This window comes from Anopheles ziemanni, chromosome 3, assembly GCF_943734765.1.
Source record: "Anopheles ziemanni chromosome 3, idAnoZiCoDA_A2_x.2, whole genome shotgun sequence".
Lineage (NCBI taxonomy): Eukaryota > Metazoa > Arthropoda > Insecta > Diptera > Culicidae > Anopheles > Anopheles ziemanni.
In genome coordinates this window covers 94,957,775-94,976,045 of record NC_080706.1, presented here as the reverse complement: position 1 = coordinate 94,976,045, position 18,271 = coordinate 94,957,775, and the positions used below count along the sequence as shown (strand labels likewise).

At 45.4% G+C, this 18,271-nt stretch overlaps 2 protein-coding genes across 2 annotated transcripts; both read right to left on the bottom strand.

Annotated features, from left to right (window-relative positions):
* Positions 1-175: 175 nt before the first annotated feature.
* Positions 176-1,634, bottom strand: LOC131285904 (uncharacterized). The gene is made up of 3 exons (XM_058314758.1): positions 1,541-1,634; positions 574-1,473; positions 176-354 (listed from the first exon to the last, which is right to left on the bottom strand). The coding sequence occupies exons 1-3, from the start codon at positions 1,632-1,634 to the stop codon at positions 176-178; spliced, it is 1,173 nt and encodes a 390-aa protein (XP_058170741.1).
* Positions 1,635-5,991: 4,357 nt separating this feature from the next.
* LOC131288463 (RNA-binding protein 24-like) lies at positions 5,992-17,360 on the bottom strand. The gene is made up of 6 exons (XM_058317597.1): positions 17,112-17,360; positions 16,895-17,021; positions 15,231-15,294; positions 6,431-6,587; positions 6,263-6,350; positions 5,992-6,161 (listed from the first exon to the last, which is right to left on the bottom strand). Exons 1-6 carry the CDS (start codon positions 17,358-17,360, stop codon positions 5,992-5,994), a joined length of 855 nt encoding a protein of 284 aa, XP_058173580.1.
* Positions 17,361-18,271: the final 911 nt, after the last annotated feature.

Below are 18,271 nucleotides of genomic sequence, written 5' to 3'. Positions count from 1 at the left end.
GCACGAGTATCACCAGGACGATACACAACACTTTCATTTTCGGAACAATTGAACCTTCTCTCTCAGTGTCTGAACTTAAACTGGTTCCGGACGTTTCGTCTTTTTGCACGGTACTCTCCAGGTAGGACAATCGAATGGGAAAGGTTTACTTTATCAAAAAGCAACAACATAACGGTTATTCCGCACGCAAACGGTCCGCCTCCGCCAACATCAGAGGCCACAGCTCTCCGAAGATCTCGGCAAGGGTTTGCTCTTCCTCGGGAGTTACGTTTCCCACGCGCAGTTGCTCGACGATGACGGGCACAAGGGCGACCATTTCCGGGTCCTTTACCGATACTGCCTTCGGTATGTGGGCTGCAAAGAAAGCGAAACAAGAGAAGAAGGGGAAAAGATTGTAATGTTAAGCCTGTTTCAGTTTGTTTTTCAGCTTTTCATGCACATCTCCCAGTAAAAGACCGGTAGTAAAAAAAGGAAACTTGTGTCAAAAGAACGTTTCCTTTGCTATTGTTGAAAATGTCGAAAATGAAAAGAATGTAATGCAATTCTTTGCTGCAATGTCTTCCTGCTTCTTACCTTCCACAGCCATCGACGGGTCGTTGGTTTTCTCCATGTTGGCATCCTCGGTGAGCAGAACTACTCCCGGTGAGTTGTTTTCCATCCCATCATCCAACCCGTGCGATGATTCCTCCGAGTTAGGGTCCACCTCATAAACTACTTCGTTCCCGTTAGGAAGGAATGCAATCGTGCCCTCTTCATCGTCACCACTTTCACTTAACGCTTTTATCATTTTCCCGTACATCGGCTTTTGCGAAGGCTTCGTTTCTACTAGATCGTAATCGTTCACAACATCCTTCACGGAAGCGGCCGGAATTTCCGTCACGTAGATGGTTTCCTCTAAATGCGCTGGATTGCTCTCAACTGGCATCGCTTCAGTCATCTCAATCGCCTTGTCGATCAGATTTTCCTTCTCAATCTCTTCAAACGTTTCGCTTTCAAAGTGCATCAAACTGTTTAACATGCTACGAAGGTTGCCCATCGCCTGCCGTAGTTTTCCCTGCAGAACGTCAACGCCATCCGTTTGGGGATTTCGAAGCTCATTCAACGTTCTCGCCACGAGCGGGAAAAGAAGACGATAATCGTTCGCTAGTTGCTCCTTTAGTGGATCCGGTTCGGCGTACTCGCCGACGTTAAAGATCTCCTCGAAACCATCGACATTCGCCAGCATGTTGACCAGCTCGTCCCGTAGATCTTCTCTCATAAGCTGCTCGAAGAGACCATTGGCAATGGCCGCCAGCTCCTGGTATGCAGGCCGACGGTAGGATCGTACCACCTGCACCAAGTAGTACAGCTCGAGCAGGTTCTTCATCTGCGAACTATTCACGATCAAGTTTTGCAGGGGAGTAGGCACCTGTTCCTGATAGTTTTCAACAAGTTCTCTTTCCCCGAACGACAAGGGATTCTCGGGATAAACATCTGCAAGATTGAATTACATAATTAAAAACAAATTCTTGTCAACCCACACATGGGATGCTCAACTTACCGCTGTCTTTATTCACGATCACATAACTTCCAACACGCTGAAACCATAACATTCCGCTGGTAAGGATACAAAACAGCATCATAGAAACGTCCATCTTTGCGCTATCGATCGTCTGACACAACTAACCGGCGCTCCTGCCGGACCCATCCCGTTTTATACCTTTGCTGCCTGCATCAATCCACGACAATCGCTGCCGGTAGACGCATTAACTGAACTACAATCATTAGCCTTCCCAATGGGGGGTAGGGACGTCCATGTCTGGACGCAACCAATGATTCGCTAAGGTTCCTTCCCTACCTGTAGGGATGCTGGGCATAACAGAAGTCGCAGACACACACACACGACAATAAGAAAGACTTTACCGGTAGGTTGACCTCGACCTTAAAAACTGGACCTGCTGTTGTTTGATTTTTTTGTTAACATTGTATCGTTGTGTGTATTTCTTGTCCCTAGATCTTTTGAACGATCGAGATCAAACGTGACACAAGGGAAACCTTACCTTCCGCATTAGCACTGAGATCTTTTTTTCACTTTACTTTGTGAACACAATTAACTGCTGTTCGGAAGGAGAACAAAAATGAAAACAAATACGGTGAAGGTTTTATTCAATATTCTTATATTTTTTATATGTGTATATATATATGTATATATATAGAGCTCCTAATCTGTATAGTTTGCTTCATATTGTTGGTTTTCCTTCGTGTGTTTTAATTTTGTTGCTGTTTCTTTAACTTCTCCTTACCGCATGTCTGATGTCTTGCTTAATGATATAAGGGTCGCCGACGTGCTGGCCGGTTAGTGATTAAACTGTCTAGCGACGATACAATGTACTCTTCGTTACTTCCTGTTGATCCTTTCATTCCTTATGTGATTATGTTTTTTTTTTGTGTATGTGTTTGCGTTAAGGTGTCGATGTGTTGTGTGAGTGTTTTTCTTTTTTTGGTTCCAATTGGTAATAAGAATTAATGTTGTTAATAACCGACATTAAAATATGCTTATTATAAATTGTTTCAGTTAATCTTGTAACGGTTCGTATGAACTCCCAACTCCTTGCCATCGTCGATGGGTTCGGTCGAATGCACCTTGCACCTTAAAGTTCCGCGTGCCAAGAGCATGTGTATGTTAAGACGCGACTGTAAGCATCTCCACAACGCCGGTTCCCCCTCTTGCATTCGCCTCCTCCCAATTTGTTCTTGTGTGTTCTCTTATAACCTACGCTAAATTTCCCTAGCCCCGACCTTGGATGTCAATATCAATTGCAATTGAGATTCTTTTACAAGTGTACCGCGGCTCGCGACCTTTCCCTTCCCCCCACTCCTTCCCGCTTAACCTATATGCGAACTCCTATGCATCGCTCCCGGCAAGCCGCCACACGTCCGACGTTGTATAAATAATTTAAACTTAACATCTACGCGCACATCGTGAAATCTCTCTTCCCGTTTCCTAATCTTTTTAAATATTGCGATACTTTCGCCCTGCACAAGCTGAAATGTGTGCAAACATTGGTTTCATTTTCATCTTGGTTTTTGTTTATACAATGTAGATCAAATGTTTTCTTCTCTCTCCACCATCGTTAGAACTCGTTGGTTTGGTATTTTGCGTCCGAAAACAATCCAAGAACGCCATTTATCCATCGCTGTCTTTGATTATGAAATTAATCATACATTAGTTTGTTTTCCATCTTTTCCTTCAAACCTTCACACCCTTTCGTTTTCATTGCGTCTCTCGAACCAAACAGCTATAAAACATTCTCTGGCGCTTTCATTCCTCCCTTCGATCAGTCGATGAAAAGACGGCCTAATGTTTCATCATCGTTTGCCCTCTAGTGTCTTCGCAGGTAAATGTTTAAGTACAGTATGGGATAGGGGTACATTCGAAGCCTACCCTAGCCCCATCGTCGTAAGACGAAGGACCTTGCCACGTACCGAGAGTTGCTTCTCATCCACCCTCTTCGAGCGTCTTCGGGGTTCATCTACGTCCCCTAATGGGATGAGCGCGAATAACAAATCTCGCAAGAATTGGCATGTTCTATTCGTTCTATCATATAATCTTTGTTAACCAGGTTTAAACTTTACTTGCTGCAGGACGCGTCTACAACCGCATGAAATCTGTTCTGTTTCTGGTTCCGCGACCTTCTATCCCTTCCAATCTCTCTCTCTTTCCCTTTTTCCCTTTGGATATTGTCGGCGATTGTTCCAGACTGTACTGGTTGTAAGTGAGCATTGCAATTTATTGTTTAATTTTGTCGGTGTGCCTTTCTTCGCGTTTCTATTGCCGTACGTGCTTTCGCGTTCTTCAGTTCCAGATATTGATTTGAAAAAAAAAAAATAGCAAAGGTAATCGTACATCGTCACGTCTACCTTTTCCCGTTCCTAAATATTCGTTTTGCTTTGTTATTCATGTTGTGTTGTATCTGGTTCCGTCTCTTTTTGAAAGGCACAATTTCCTTCTTTCCCTTTTATGTATCTCTGTACTTGCTATGCTAGGTTTTCATTGTATCTCCTCCACACAATCAGCTGCGATTGGCTTGGATTGCAACCTCCAGTGGTCGCTCACTTCCTAGATCTGACTGTCATGTTTTTGTTTAAGCGCAATATACGTTTTGCTTAGGTTGCAATCTATATATATGTAAAGGTTAACTTGTTTTCGGCGGTATTGAGGATCATTCATTCATTTCGTCGAGTTTCTCCTACGTGGGATGAGAAAAGGGAACACAATTTTCATCACGATTACAATGGGGTCAGAAAGGGAATTGTAGCCACTGAAGTAAGGGGGGAAAAAACTAGCAGAAGGTGAATTGAGGTTGCAAAAAATATCCTATACAGAACGGAAGGGTAAAGCAAGGAAACGTTTGTATTGAGGGCGGGGGGAAATTGGAAAAATTTTACTAAATCAGTCAACCTCCAACAGGGAGTTGGAAGAAAAAAAAAATAATGTGGAAAACGCAACGCACTATAACACAATCTAGGCAACAAAATAAATAAACCACACTTACGGGGGGCAAGTGAAAAACACATTTGACTAGAATTTCATTCTTTTGCCGCTACTGCCCACACAACGGGGGTGGCAAAGGGACACCTTTCCTCGCTTTCCCGGTTGGCCCTCACCGAGCACCAAGAGTCAAACACAAACACTACCATTACCGGCGATCCAATGTGTCCCGCGATGTATTTAACCCAGGCAAAACAAATTGCAAACTGGCAACATAATTGCAAGCTTTGATAACCTTTTGCTTCCTAGCAGACACCTTCACTAGCGAGCTTCATCTGTCCGAGAGCTCGCCTTGCTTCTAGTCTTCTAGTTCGACCTTTTTGTTCTGTTTTCGGTGGGGAAAAACTCCGTGTCACTGTGGACCGTGGTTCGGCTGCCAAGTATTGCTTTTTGGTTGGTAAATATCTTTCCTCTGATGATGATGATGATGAGGCGCTCGCGCAAAACGCGAAGGAAAAGATTCCCACACTCCCAGGTCAAATAATTATTGCAAAAATTCCACTAATATGGGAGCAGACAATCCGTGCGCCGGTTTTCCACTTCGCTACCGCATTTGGTTCATGCCTAATATAATATGTTTCTTCTATTATATCCTTCGTTACGACTACGAATATCAGTATAGTGTCTCTTAGATGGAGGGGGGGGTCGTGTGCCCGATTAAACTTACTGTCGCGGCGTACTGTCGTGAAATGCCGCTTCCTGCGGCCGAATAAGAATTGAGCTTTTCGTGTACTAAGTTCTGTTCTGTTGAATTCGTCTTTACATTCCCTTTACGAGCTCTACCGTCGTCGTCGTGTTGCTTACTGGCTACGTATTAGAAAATAATGAAATTTTCCTTCTCATTGGTTATTATCTGCCATGAATTCTGCGCCGTCCCGTCTCTACTGGCGCCCCACCCACCTAATGGTACGTTTAAAACTAGTGTATAATAAATAGAATAAATTTGATAATTTGCATTTTTCTGCTAAGTTGAAATTCTCACGTTGATCATCTTCCGATGTTTCTGTTTTCCTTTCAGATGTGTTTAAGGGTGTCTGTGTGTGTGCAGGAATATGTGCGAACTTTGGAGGGGATGTTGCGATTGATTGATTGATTGATCGGAGGATTATCGTGAAGAAACTTTGCTTGCGTTTGTTTTCCTTGGTTTGATTAATTTCTTAACCGTTACTATTTGCATCAGTAAGTACTCGCTAGCAGTAGCAATAGATTAAAAACTATCCGTTTCCGGTCTAACTAAAAAAAAAATCATGAAGAAACTTGTCACACGCGCCCTGGCGTCGTCTGTGTGTGTTTGTTGGTTTTGGCTGCCCGCAGTGTAAAATTGCAATCGGCTCGCGTACGGAACTCGGTTGTCCCCGCACGTCCGTCTCTCCGCTGTACAGCAGCACCTAGGATCGTTTGTCATCGACCACACCGACGCCATCGAGCAGCGACAGCATCAGCGCCTGGGGTAGTAAATATTATTGCAGTCTAGCCTCCTGGAGCGAAGCGCCGGTCGCGTTCTGATAGGGCGAAAGGGCGGGAAAGGCACCGGCCGCGGCGGCGGCTGCGGCGGCCGCACTCGCCTGTGGCAGCGTGGCGTACGTGTACGGCGCCGCCATGTACTGCGCGGCGGCTGCTGCAGCTCCGGCTATTGACGGAAGGAAAAAAACAAACAGCACATTAATAATCTGGAATACCTTCCTACTAATGGTGGTGGTGGTGATAATACACCCCATTACACTAACTTACCTGAAGCTCCGGACGCGTAAGGATAAGCGTCGAATCCTGTGCTGTACTGACCCGGATAGGGTGCGGCGGCCGCTGCTGCTACCGCGTTCTAAAATGGAACAAACGAAGAACAAATCGATGTTTTAGCATGCAGCAACACGCGGAACTTCATATGCTACCCGAGCTTACCTGGTATTCGTAGAACTGATTAGTGGCGGCAGCAATGGCGGCCGCATGAGACAGCTGCGTGGCCGGAATCGGAACCAAACCGGATGCGGAGCCTGCTCCGGTGGAACCGGCTGCCGTTCCCAGGTACGGCGTTCCATAAATGTATGACGGTGGCACTCTATCGAAACCGAAACCGATCAATCCATTCCCGAGATGGGTCAAACAAAAAAACGGGGAGAGAGAGAGAAAAAGAGAAAAGAAAAAAACCACATGATAATCACATTATTTAGCTCCTGGACACGCTGCTGCACCCAGCTGGGTGGGCTGTGTGCAGCGGCTAGGACACTGCAATCAACAGCAACAACAAGAATAAACAACAATAACAGCAACAACAACAACAACATCAACATCAACAAACACAGTCTTTGCCAAACGCCAAACAACAGCAACATCAACGGAAAACGTCTTGATTAGTTTTTCAAAGAAAAATTAATGAAAAAACGTAATGATAAATAAATAAATAAAAAAAGAGGGAAGTAAAGATAATTCAAAAGTCAAGTTAAAACCAAAACTTAAATGAAAGAAATAAAAATACGTAACAGGAAAAACAAAAGGAAACCCATCAAACGCAACTCAACGCTTCAAAAGAAAGACGCAAACCGCACGCTCAAACGAGAGTAGAGTAGAAAACAAAATGAATTCCTATGGAGTATGGTAATTAAAGAGAAGGAATTAGAGCGCGCACTCTAGACTGGAATTATTAGAAGATTTCGAAGAAAAAAATAAACACAAAACAGAACTAATAAGACAAAAGAAATCCCGTAAAGCTCTCGTCTGCTTAAGTGATAGGAGAAAAAAATGTTATAAAAATAATACATATGCCACAAACTGATCAGATTTATAAAACCTCATGGAAAAGGAAGTTTGCTCAACAAATAACATTCCCAGACTTCCGTTTTCTTGTATCAGAAGGGAAACACAAAAAGAATTGTTGAAGTTGGAGAAGGTTTACATTTTTAACCTGTTTGTCTCATGGCAGCTGGTGCGATCGATCAAGAATTTCCCCAGCTGTCTGTTGTGTAACTGGTGTAAAAAGAGCCACTTTTCCAGCAGAAGCGTGCCAGGAGAATCAACTACAACTTCCCCGTTTGTTAGCTCACAGGTTGAACAACACTTTGAAAGATATTTCCATCCACGAAGAGCGATCACGATCGGTGTTGCTAACGGAGCGATTACCACACCGCCAATACCGCCTACTATTCACACCGCCAACGCAAGTGTCACACTACTATCTTGCATCTCTGTCTTGCATTTTGTGGTAAGAACCGCAATATTCGGGAAACTTTTCTAGTGATCGTCCTTGTTGCTAGGGTTAAATGACATTATCTTGCCACTTCATGGGTTTTAATATCGATCGAAACCATTAGTTGGCTTACTGCCAACTCAAAAGATCTACAATGATCTGTAAAATAAAAAGAATGTGAACCAAATAGAAATTAAATTTTGAAACATAACAACGTCTGGATGATCAAAAAGGATGGTTGCGTGACTTTGACAAACTTCTGTAGTTTATGCCCGATGAAAAGTTTCACAAATTTTTCACGTCGTCACTGGCTAAAATGTATAGCCTACTAATGCATAATGATAAGTTTTCTACTCATGTCTACAAGTTGAATGTTTTCCAAACTTTTATTTAGTAAAATAGTAATCATACTAACGAACATTAGCATTACAATTTCGTTTGATTTGTATCACAACTTCGTGGTATCCATGGAGATAAAAATAAGAGAAATGCGTCAACGGTGACGGTGGTGGCTTTTTATCTTTTGCGATGAAAAGTGTAGCCATCGTCCCACATTTTATATAGTACGATGTACATTCATTGTGTCCAATGATTGGATTCACAGTTGTTTATTATTTTTGTATCTTTCTCTCGAGGACGGCGACCTTCGACTGGCGACAAACAAAGACCGACGGCCATCACAAACACGGAGCCGTGCTCGTGGCCAAGCCGAGGAAATACAAGGACGACAGGAGGAGTAATCAAATTGCGACGAGAGAACAGTGAAGGACATACCCGCGATGGAGGGAAGGTGATGTGTATTCAATTAATCATAGCTAAATAATCTATGAGTGATGGAATGAAATTAATTTATTTGATAGAATGCGGAGCTCGCGAGTTAATCGAACGAATGAACATATTTTTCATGTGGCCAACAGTAAAGAAGTACGTCGTATCGTACCTTGAGTCGCTTCATTGACACCAACAAGAGCGCATCACTACGACATGAAGTGATTTTTAGTGGATCGTTACACTTCAACGAGTACACACACCTCCCCTCCCATCGCCCTCCTCCGTCGCCTTTCTTTAACTCTTTGGCACGTCTTTCATTTGCATCCGTAAGCCCCGGGGAAAATGTCAACCAATATCCCTATTCGTTCGATGGGACATTTCTATATATAGCCCAGGCCACACCACACCACGAGGTGTTTCTCACTCACCGCTCACATGGATGGTTACCACCCCTCCCTCTCCTTGCCCGGGGTGTGTGGTCGTCGTGAGCTGAGCGCTCCTCCTGCCGAGCCAGCTCAAGATGGCCGTCCGGAGTGGCACGGCGCGCACGATCACGCTTCAAAGCGCACCGAAAATACGGTCGCCGACTCAGACGGATAGTCCCACCGCCGCGCTCACCGCGCGTCACCCAACCCTCACTAGGAGGATGCGGCGGGTGACGATCTTCTGACGATCACCAAGATGGCAGTTGGGCTGAGCGAACGAAACCCCCCCTCCGAGAGCGACCGGAGGGGGGACATATTTATTTGTATTTTTAGAAAAACTCGAAACGAGCCCCGCACCAGCAGGTAGCCTTCCCTCTAGCCCTCCACCACATGGTTAACCGGTCGGTCAGTGTTTGTCCCAAAATTAACGACCATCCATATGAGAACACACGTCCGCAATTTCAAACGGCTGCTCGGAATCGTCGCGTAAGACTTCACTTCGCCGATGAAGAGTTTCTTATGGTGGCCGGCACTCCGAAAGCCCCTCCCCCTTTGCTTTTCCTAGTTGTGGTTTTTGTGACGATTGACATTTGAATTTTCCAACCACAAGAGTTTTCCGATTCCTTCTACTTTTTCGTGGCTGTCTTTTTTTCGGGTTCAGGTATGGGTACGGTCATGCCGGAAAACGTGTGCGCACAGTTTTTCCTCCACCCATACCCTGTCGTAATGGTCCCGTCTGCCTCACTACTGATGTCTAGCTGTGTCACAAGAGCCAGGCAGAGCGAGAGCGTGAAGTGTAATTACGTAAATCGAAATAAATATAGCAGTTACATTAATTCGATAAAAATCGGTTCGCACACTCCGAAGAGCCAGCCAGCACCAGCAGCCATTACTGCGATGAGTCGGTTGCGTTAGCTACTACCGGCTACTAATGGCGGTGCCCGTGTGTCATACACGTTTACCGTGAAATGATGGATACCACACCATTAACTTTCTCTGGTGGGAGGATATCTGAGCCACCGGGGGATCGTGGCGTCAACTTCGGGGAAGGGTATTCTAATTTTACCACCGCCGCTCTAATGTCGTCTTTCGAAAGCTCAAGCTCAACTTCTCCTAATGAGCCGCCGGGGATTGTGGGTAGGATTGTGTCACATTCCCTCCATTTTGTCATTTTGCTGATTGCGAGAATTTTTAGATCACAGATAATGCCCGTCCTTCGACGAGTGTCGGGAGGCAATTACATCACGTGCAGTACTCAATAGCGTTTTTCGATTGCTCACTTTCTTTCTCCACTTGAGCAGCGACAAGGCCATTGAAATTTCCTTTCTTTTGTCGCAACAAAAAAAACGCTCAGGGTTTCAACACTACAAGCACGCGCGAATATGCCTAAGAGCAGGTCAAAAAAATCAGCGTGATGTATCTCGTTTCTTCGGGGAAAAGTATTTTCCCTTCCATCTATGACGTTCACAAAGCTAAAGATGAAAAGAAAAATCTTGGCAATGATGGAAAACACCTTCCTAACCATTGCTTCGCTGTCGTCTTGTCAGAAGTATACTACATTATCCTTTAGTTATTATTAAGCGTGAGAATACAGTATAAATTAACAATTTCAATAACAATCTAACAAGTACAAAGTATCCTAATCGAGTTGTAGAGTAGGAAGTATAGAAAACATTACTTTGACAAGGTAGAATTCATCTCAAAGTTTGAGAAGTTAAATAAACTTATTTCCTAAGGCATTCGTGTAATATTATGTACTCTTTATAATGCCTTACATATACTCCTCTCAATTCTGCCTCCGTTCTAATCGACCTAAAAAAATATTACATTGACGCACATCACTCCAAAAGACTCCAAATGGTAAGATTACATTTTTAAAAAAATCAACCAAACAAAACAAACACAAAAGTAAACGATAGCACACAACGACAGCAACATCGAGATGGAGTTGGCACGAATTGTTAGAGCAACATACAAAATCAATCGATCGCTCGCCCGCCTTTTACACGGGACATGATCGTTCGGCTGCGGCATTAGTTGTTCTCACTCTGCTAACTATTATGGGCATCCGGATATTCTTCGGAGGCGCGTTTTTTTTCATAGACTCATTCTCACTCAGGCACAACGACACATCGAAGAAGGTAAAGTATGTAATAAAACAGATCAGGTAAAAAGCTAAACACTAAACAATCACATCTATGTTCAGGAGTCGATGTTAGGCAGAGTTGGCGCTCTCGTAAAAAACGCGGGTCGGGAAAGTGAAAGTACCGTATGAAAGGATCGCTCAAAACGTCCCATAGGGTCAAAGAGGGAAAACCACCAACAAACAAAAAACGCAACAATATCTAGAGGCTAGCTGCTAGCTTTAATGGAAACACTGGAATAAATAAAAAAAAAACAAGACAACAAAACTCAAGACAAGACCAAGTCCACCACCAGCTAAAATGCACACAGGCTTAAGAGAGAAAGAGAGAGTGAGAAAAAAGGAGTGACAAGCCGCTTACGCTAACGTTCGCGGAACCCCCGCCGCGTTCGGAGCTAATTTCCTCCCCTGGGCGGGATATGCCTTCAGATGATCGGGCTGCACCTTAAAGAAGATAATTTATTGATGTGTGAACGGCAAACGGTTGGTCTCCAGAGTGGTCCCACATCCCACAGCGCAAATTTAACTGCAAAACACAAACACAAACACACGCACACAAAAAGAAAACACAAACCCTTGTTGGCGAGAGTGTCTCGAGAATCCCACTTGTGATAGGCGAACGATCGATCTTCACCGCATCGTGGCAGTTTATCTTTCTACTTCCACACCTCATCAACATGCGGAACTCCATTTGGCGGGGGAAAGTGTTTTGCGAGGCATAAATTTATTCACACATATTCTCGCTATTTCATATTAAAAATCTTCCTGAATATTCCAGGCTTATGAAATTGGCTAAAAACCGATTTGCCATTCCAAACCCACATTTTATTCGGTGGTTGTGTTTCATTTTCCGCACAGAATGAATTTTGGTCGAATCGGATTCCATTAAACGGGAAAGCGGTTCGTGACACTTACATTTAATGGGTCGTGTTTCTCCATGCCTACACGGTAGGAGAGATTGTTCAAGATGAATGCAATTACAATCGGAACCAACGATAACGTTTGCGGTCCGAAATATAAAACCTCATCGCGAATGGACATAATTTCGGTTACGCACGGTGAAGCGTGAGGTGAAAAACATGACGCCCAAACTCAACGCCCGAAAAGCTCAACGGTCATGTGTGGGTGGGGACAAAGAGATGATAGTGACACACGGTCCACGGAGGTGGACATACAATCAGAAATCGCGGTCCGCCCATCGGAAATAGACCGCAACTCGTAGGGCAAAGTGTGACTCGATGCTACACCACACACCGGTTTCGCTCGCTAGCTAACGTTATTGTTGGCATATTTTGTTTTTTTTCATGCTGCCCCGACTGAATTATCAACAGTGGAATGATGTTTCCTCTGACGCGTTGCCCGGTTTCAAACTAGTTCAGCTTCTGCTGACCGAACACAAGCGAACGCAAACCGATTGGGAGGACGAGATGGTGCCATTAAAACCAAATTGAAAACACTGACAATCGGGAAAACACACTACTCAACCAAACACACACCACACGCACCCGAGGCACACGCACGACGGGACACCCACACACTAGCAAATCGATTACACACACGCTTCTCACCTCGAATCTGAGAGCGAACGGACAGTAAATCACTACGATGACGTGACACGACTCGACACAGACGGGATGGTGTGGTATGGTGCGGTACGACGGTGCCTACAATGGCCACCGAGTGTCCACGTCTGCCACCGAATCAACGCACTCTAACCACCGCACCCATTCCCTCGGGTGGGAGATGAGGAGGAAAACCTGAGTTTGTGGGGAGAAAAAGGTGGAGGTCGCATTGGTGAAAAATAACAACAAAAAAACAAATGGAAACTCATGAAAATCAAACAAAGAGAAAGTAGTCTCCATTATCCTCTCAGTATCGCACTCATACACACACGCACACACGCACACAAAAAAAAAACCCACAGCCTACTCCTCAGCAACAGAAAGTGCATTCGATAGCAAATAGAAGCCAACAACAACAACACAAAACCAGGTGTAGGTGAAACGGAGCTGTAGGTGTGTGCATTCGAAAGTGGAATGTAATTTTATTCGTACAGCACCGCACACGGGGTAAAAAGTTACGGAAAACTGTTGACCTAAAAACAACACCCCCAAATGAGCTACTCTCAACAAAGCATTCACGTCAGATGTTCGCACATTTGAAAATGTACACCTTTGGGGAAGCGTTCGAGTAACAAAACAATAGTCGCTCGAACGACAGTTAGTCCTATGCCAACTTAAAAAGACAACTTAGGGCAGAAGAATAAAGGATAGTAGGTAGAAAATAAACAATAAAACAAACAAAAAGGAGAAAAATAAAACGGCTTAAGATTGGAGGATTAACGATCACTGACAAACAATAATGACCGAGGAAAACAAAATAAAAAAAAACAAAAGAAAACACTATGCCAAAATACCGAAAAACGCCACTCTAATTTTACGAAATAAATCGAAACGAAAAGAAAAAAAACTAACTGATAACGTAAGGAGATAGAGAGCCAGAGTAGTAGATGAAGAAAACAAAATCAAACACAAACAACACGAAGATCGAAAGGAAAAACAAATAGACAAAACAAAACTAAACCAAACGGGTAACACATACATCCTTCCAAAACAAAAGTAAAATCTTTTTTGCTCACGGTTTAGAAACATGTGCGAACAGGAGTTTTTCTCTTGCTTGTTCGCAAAAACAAATTGTTCGGTCGGCCAAGGTTTACCGGAAGTAGGTAATAGACTAGCGGGTTTCTCCCACTCGCGTCCATGTTTGAGTGCTGCAAGCATACATGGAAAATAATTATTTAATCATGAGAAAGTTTCAAAGTCTCGAGCAAGCAATTGGCTTTGGCTTTTGAAACGAAAGAAAAGTCAATTAATGCCGAGACACGGAAAATCCGCGTAGATCAGTGGCACACCACCAAACCAAGGCATTAAAGGCACACCACCAAACCAAGAGTCCAATCATTAGAACAAATCCAAGGGTGAATAGGAATAGACTTGCTTCGACATCCGTAGCATTTTATTGGAAAATCACGGAGGTCGTAAAAAAAAGTGGAAAGTGTTTCTGAAGTTGAGAAAAACTTCAAAGTTCACAAGTCAGCCCAGTCCCAATCCTCGCCACGAAACGGGCGGAAACGCAAACGCGACCGAATGAAGATTTCTAAATAAAACCCGCAATCAATCTTGCCTCGTACGTCCATCGCGGAGACAGTTGGGCAAGAAAATGCACGACATACTATCCTCGTCGCCGTGCACGAGCCCCTCTGGTAAAGGGAGGGGGAAGGGGAGGCGGAAGAAGAGACCCGACACGGCACACCGAATGACAAGAGGCTTAATTAACGGGCCTCCCGACTACCTCCAAAAGGCCGAGTTCTCGGTGAAAATCTTTCCCCGATGGGACGACGTTTAGTGACTCGTCTTTTTCTCGTTTTAGGTTTTAACCAACCGCAAAGCGTAAATCCCACCACCACCACGAGGTCTTGCGCGCGCGGAGAGAAAGACGAGGAAATCGTCTTTGGAAAACTACGCCCGGGAGACTATTTTTAGGACACACACGGCAACAAACTCGGCGCTCACAGCGAACTCATGAAGACCGTGACGACGATCGCCCGATTCTGTGGCCAATGTCTCATCCCGGGGGCGTACTGCGGAAGACAAGTATCATTTGCACACACACACACTCACACACACACACTCAGACGTGCCGCGTGACGGCATAGGGAGTTTGGTGGAGCAGCAGCAATTTTACAGGAAATTGTCACACAAATAATGGAGCACCACGAGCGTGGCGCACCAGGCGTCTCCATCGGGGGGGCAATTGAGCTCCACTGATCGATCTGATCGACTGATTTACTAACCGAAACACAAAAGTCGCGAATCCTTATAGCTACCCTCGTGTATGAAATGAAAAGATTACGTCAAAGTTAACCTCAAGGAAACTGTTTGAAGCGATTCGCATTTTTCTTTGGCGCAGCTCTCGCTTCTTCTCTTATCTTCGTTTGCTTTAACATTCCCCCCTGACGATGCTGAAGATGCCATTTGGCTGACGGACTTTGGCTACACAGAGAAGAGATAGAACGGTTGGGACGAAACACGATAGGGAAGTGTAGAAAGGTAACAGAAGGAAGGATAGTAGTAGTAGAAGAAGAAATCAGATGCACTTCCTAGGCAACACCCGACTTACCCGAACTGTCCCGGTAGCACTGGGTATCCCGCTGTCCGCAGGCCGGCCGTGGCGAAGGGGAATCCTGTAGGGGTAGAGAAGAGAGAGAGGAAAGGAAAATCAGATACCCAAACGATCGTGGCGAATGCTTTAGTTAGCGCACGGCACAAGGACAACATCGATCGGTAAACAACTTCGTTCTCGCATTGAGGTTATCTTCCGAGGGGGTACATTTATTTCATCCAAGTGAGCTAGTTTTGGTCGCCTCTTTGCAAAAATACAATCGAACACAGGAAAACCTTCAAAAGCGTTCCCCCAAGCGCTGGTGGTAATCCTCATTAAAAGTGCATTTTCGAAGCGAAGGCCCAAGCTGCCCGTCCCGACCAGCTAATGAACTCCCGACCCGCCGCGGAACGAAGGGGGGAGGGGAACGCGAATCGAAACGCGAATCCGTCAGAACGTCACGTTACACGTCATGTTTACTCAGCAACAGTCTGTGGTGCCGCACCATCGGAGCCGGGGCGGGTATTAGTTTACAATCGGTTGCGCGCAGCCCGAGGCAGCCAACAACACAATCAAAACAGAAATAGTATAGAGTACGACGATTTCCCCTCCCCGCGACCCCGCCGCCCACGTACGCTTCCGCCTATTAAAACAGCACGAGGCTGACCTCGCAATACGGCGACGACCACGGCGGGCGGGGAATGGAAGAAAAAATTGATTTACTTTAATGATTTGTTTACTCGTGCTTTTGCTTTGGCTGTGTGCAAGCAGTGACTTCTGTTATCGCCTTCGCTTTGGCGCTTTCGGGGGTCGTCGGCGGCTCGGTGTGTTGGAGTGAGGAGGAGGAGTTCCAGCCATGACAGCTGACGGAACAAATAACCCCGGGGGCGGGAATGGAGGGCAGTAGGGGATGACAGATGAAACGGGCGAAATCGGACATCTTTTCAACAGCTCCACTAAATAGAAGCACCGCGCACAACACGGTCCCCGGAAAACTTTAGCCATTTGCGGATTGACAAGAGGGAGGGGGTGATGGTGACGGTGATGGTATTTTTCATCGCGCCCATCGAAGCAAAATAATCCCCCAACACCGATGGAGCTCAAGCGGTGGAAAATCCGGTTGGTTCAAAACTTTCCAAACTCCCGCGAGTCGAATAAAATAAAAATGGCTTTCACTCCCCCCTTCCCTCGGGCCACTGAGCAGGCCACGAAATGGGGTTGAGTGGTGAGAAATGAGAATTATAGTAAAAGTGTTACCGCGTCCCTCAAACCAATGCCGGCGTCTAGACACCTTCCAAGAGTCCTAGAAAGAAGGAAAGAACCTCTAAAACACGGGCCCCTTTCACTTAACAACTGTAGCTCTTCTCAGAGCGATTCATTTCACTAAAAGCCTTGGCGCGAACGGACGTTTGGCCGATTTGAAGCGGCCGAAAAACAGCCAGCCGTAAACAGTCACACCGTTTCCTTCCTTAACATTCCACAGCTCCGGGAGCGTCCATATGAAAGCAACGATTAGTCGCCACGCATCGGCTGCATATGAATATTAAAAAAGGTGTTCGTCCACGATCTGTTGCACGACGGATTTTCGTAGGAATTCATTTCCCTAATGGGTCGTCTTCGACCGCAGCTCGCATCATCTCGTGTGCATGTGTTTCATCGTCGTCGTCATCGTCTTCGCTCACCTTGCGTAGCGTTGCCTCGCGGTTTGGCGCCCAGTATCGCAAGGTTCACGTTCGCTTTCCTGCCATCGATGATCGGGTTCGGTTCCTTGCAGGCACGCTCGGCGCTCATCCTATCGCCCATAATCACCTGCAACACAAGGAAGAAGGACAAGAGAGAGAACCAAGTGTTAAGAAATCTCCTCCAAGGGGAACTCCACAGAAAAGGTGCGTTACTTACAAATCCATAGCCGCGACTTTTGTTCGTCGTGCGGTCGGTTATCACAACGGCCTCCTCGATGTCGCCGTACACGCTGAAGTGCTCCCGGAGGCTCTTGTCGGTCGTGTGGTACGGCAGCCCGCCGACGAACAGCTTCGTCCAGGTGGTGTCCTTCTGTGAGCTCTGCGACGTCGCCGTCGTGCCCGTGTTGCCGGACTGCACCAGCGCTAGAGCGGCGTCGGCCGCATCCGGCGACACTTGCATCAGCATTTTGTAATCCAGCTTTTCCGCTTCCACCAACACCGGGTGTCGCTGGTGCACAAAAGGAGATCGAGAGTTTTCCGGGCCCGGGGTTTTCCCTGAAGTTGACTAGACGATGTTGCTTCCTTGCTGGTTTTCTCTCTATATCCGACTGCGGGCAACCTACGAGCAAAAGGGAAAACACAAACAAACGCTATAATTAGTACACAAAGAACCGACGGCAAATGAAACGATTAAAGATTAGCAATCCTTTTCCTGCACACAAAGTCCCCAATTCTGCGTATTCGCGTAGCAAAGAGTGGATTCATTTAGCCGATGTCTTTATGGGGAAAATATTTCCCACACAAAGCGCCATCATCGGTCCCCTTTTGCACAAGCATCACAAAACGCTGTAAGGAGCAGTTAGCTCCCTGAGTAAATAAATTATAACCAGTCTGGAGCAGACTTTTCGGGACTAAGCAGAACTTCCCGGAGCAAGCCATTTTGAGGGTTTTCGTTCGTACGGGAGTTGTTTGGGGGAGGGCTTTAAAATGGGCCCAACCATCAAAGGGTTAGTTCGTTGATATCCAACGATGGTCAAATGTAACGATAAGGGTAAATAGAATGTAATTCTGTTTACTTCAATTATCGTTTCGCTTATAAATTACCTGTGTTGTGTTTCTGTCCCCTTTTCTAGTAACTTGTAGGAGCATGTTAGCTTTTAAAATATCCCTGCGATTGTTCTTCACTCGAATAATTTATTTTCTTACCATCGAAACCTGAGTTCTACCGATGCTCAATATGAGCAATATTTCGTTTTTAAAAATTCTAGCCCAAACACCCCTTTTACGTAACCCTGGTCGCGTTCGTATGAAGCGCGTGAAAAAAAAGCATTCTCCCCCCAAAATTTCGAAAGCAAGACGTAACAAAACGGAAGGCTA

What these genes read in the sequence shown, in the direction of transcription:
- LOC131288463 (XM_058317597.1), bottom strand. Translation starts at nt 17,360, where the DNA reads ATGCTGATGCAAGTGTCGCCGGATGCGGCCGACGCCGCTCTAGCGCTG. An exon ending in AAAGTCGCGGCTATGGATTT is followed by an intron (nt 17,022 to 17,111) that starts GTAAGTAACGCA and finishes CTTGTGTTGCAG; the next exon opens with GTGATTATGGGCGATAGGAT. An exon ending in GTGCTACCGGGACAGTTCGG is followed by an intron (nt 6,588 to 15,230) that starts GTAAGTCGGGTG and finishes CGGTTTCGATAG; the next exon opens with AGTGCCACCGTCATACATTT.
- LOC131285904 (XM_058314758.1), bottom strand. Translation starts at nt 1,634, where the DNA reads ATGGACGTTTCTATGATGCTGTTTTGTATCCTTACCAGCGGAATGTTA. An exon ending in GATCGTGAATAAAGACAGCG is followed by an intron (nt 1,474 to 1,540) that starts GTAAGTTGAGCA and finishes TCAATCTTGCAG; the next exon opens with ATGTTTATCCCGAGAATCCC. An exon ending in CCCGTCGATGGCTGTGGAAG is followed by an intron (nt 355 to 573) that starts GTAAGAAGCAGG and finishes CTTTCTTTGCAG; the next exon opens with CCCACATACCGAAGGCAGTA.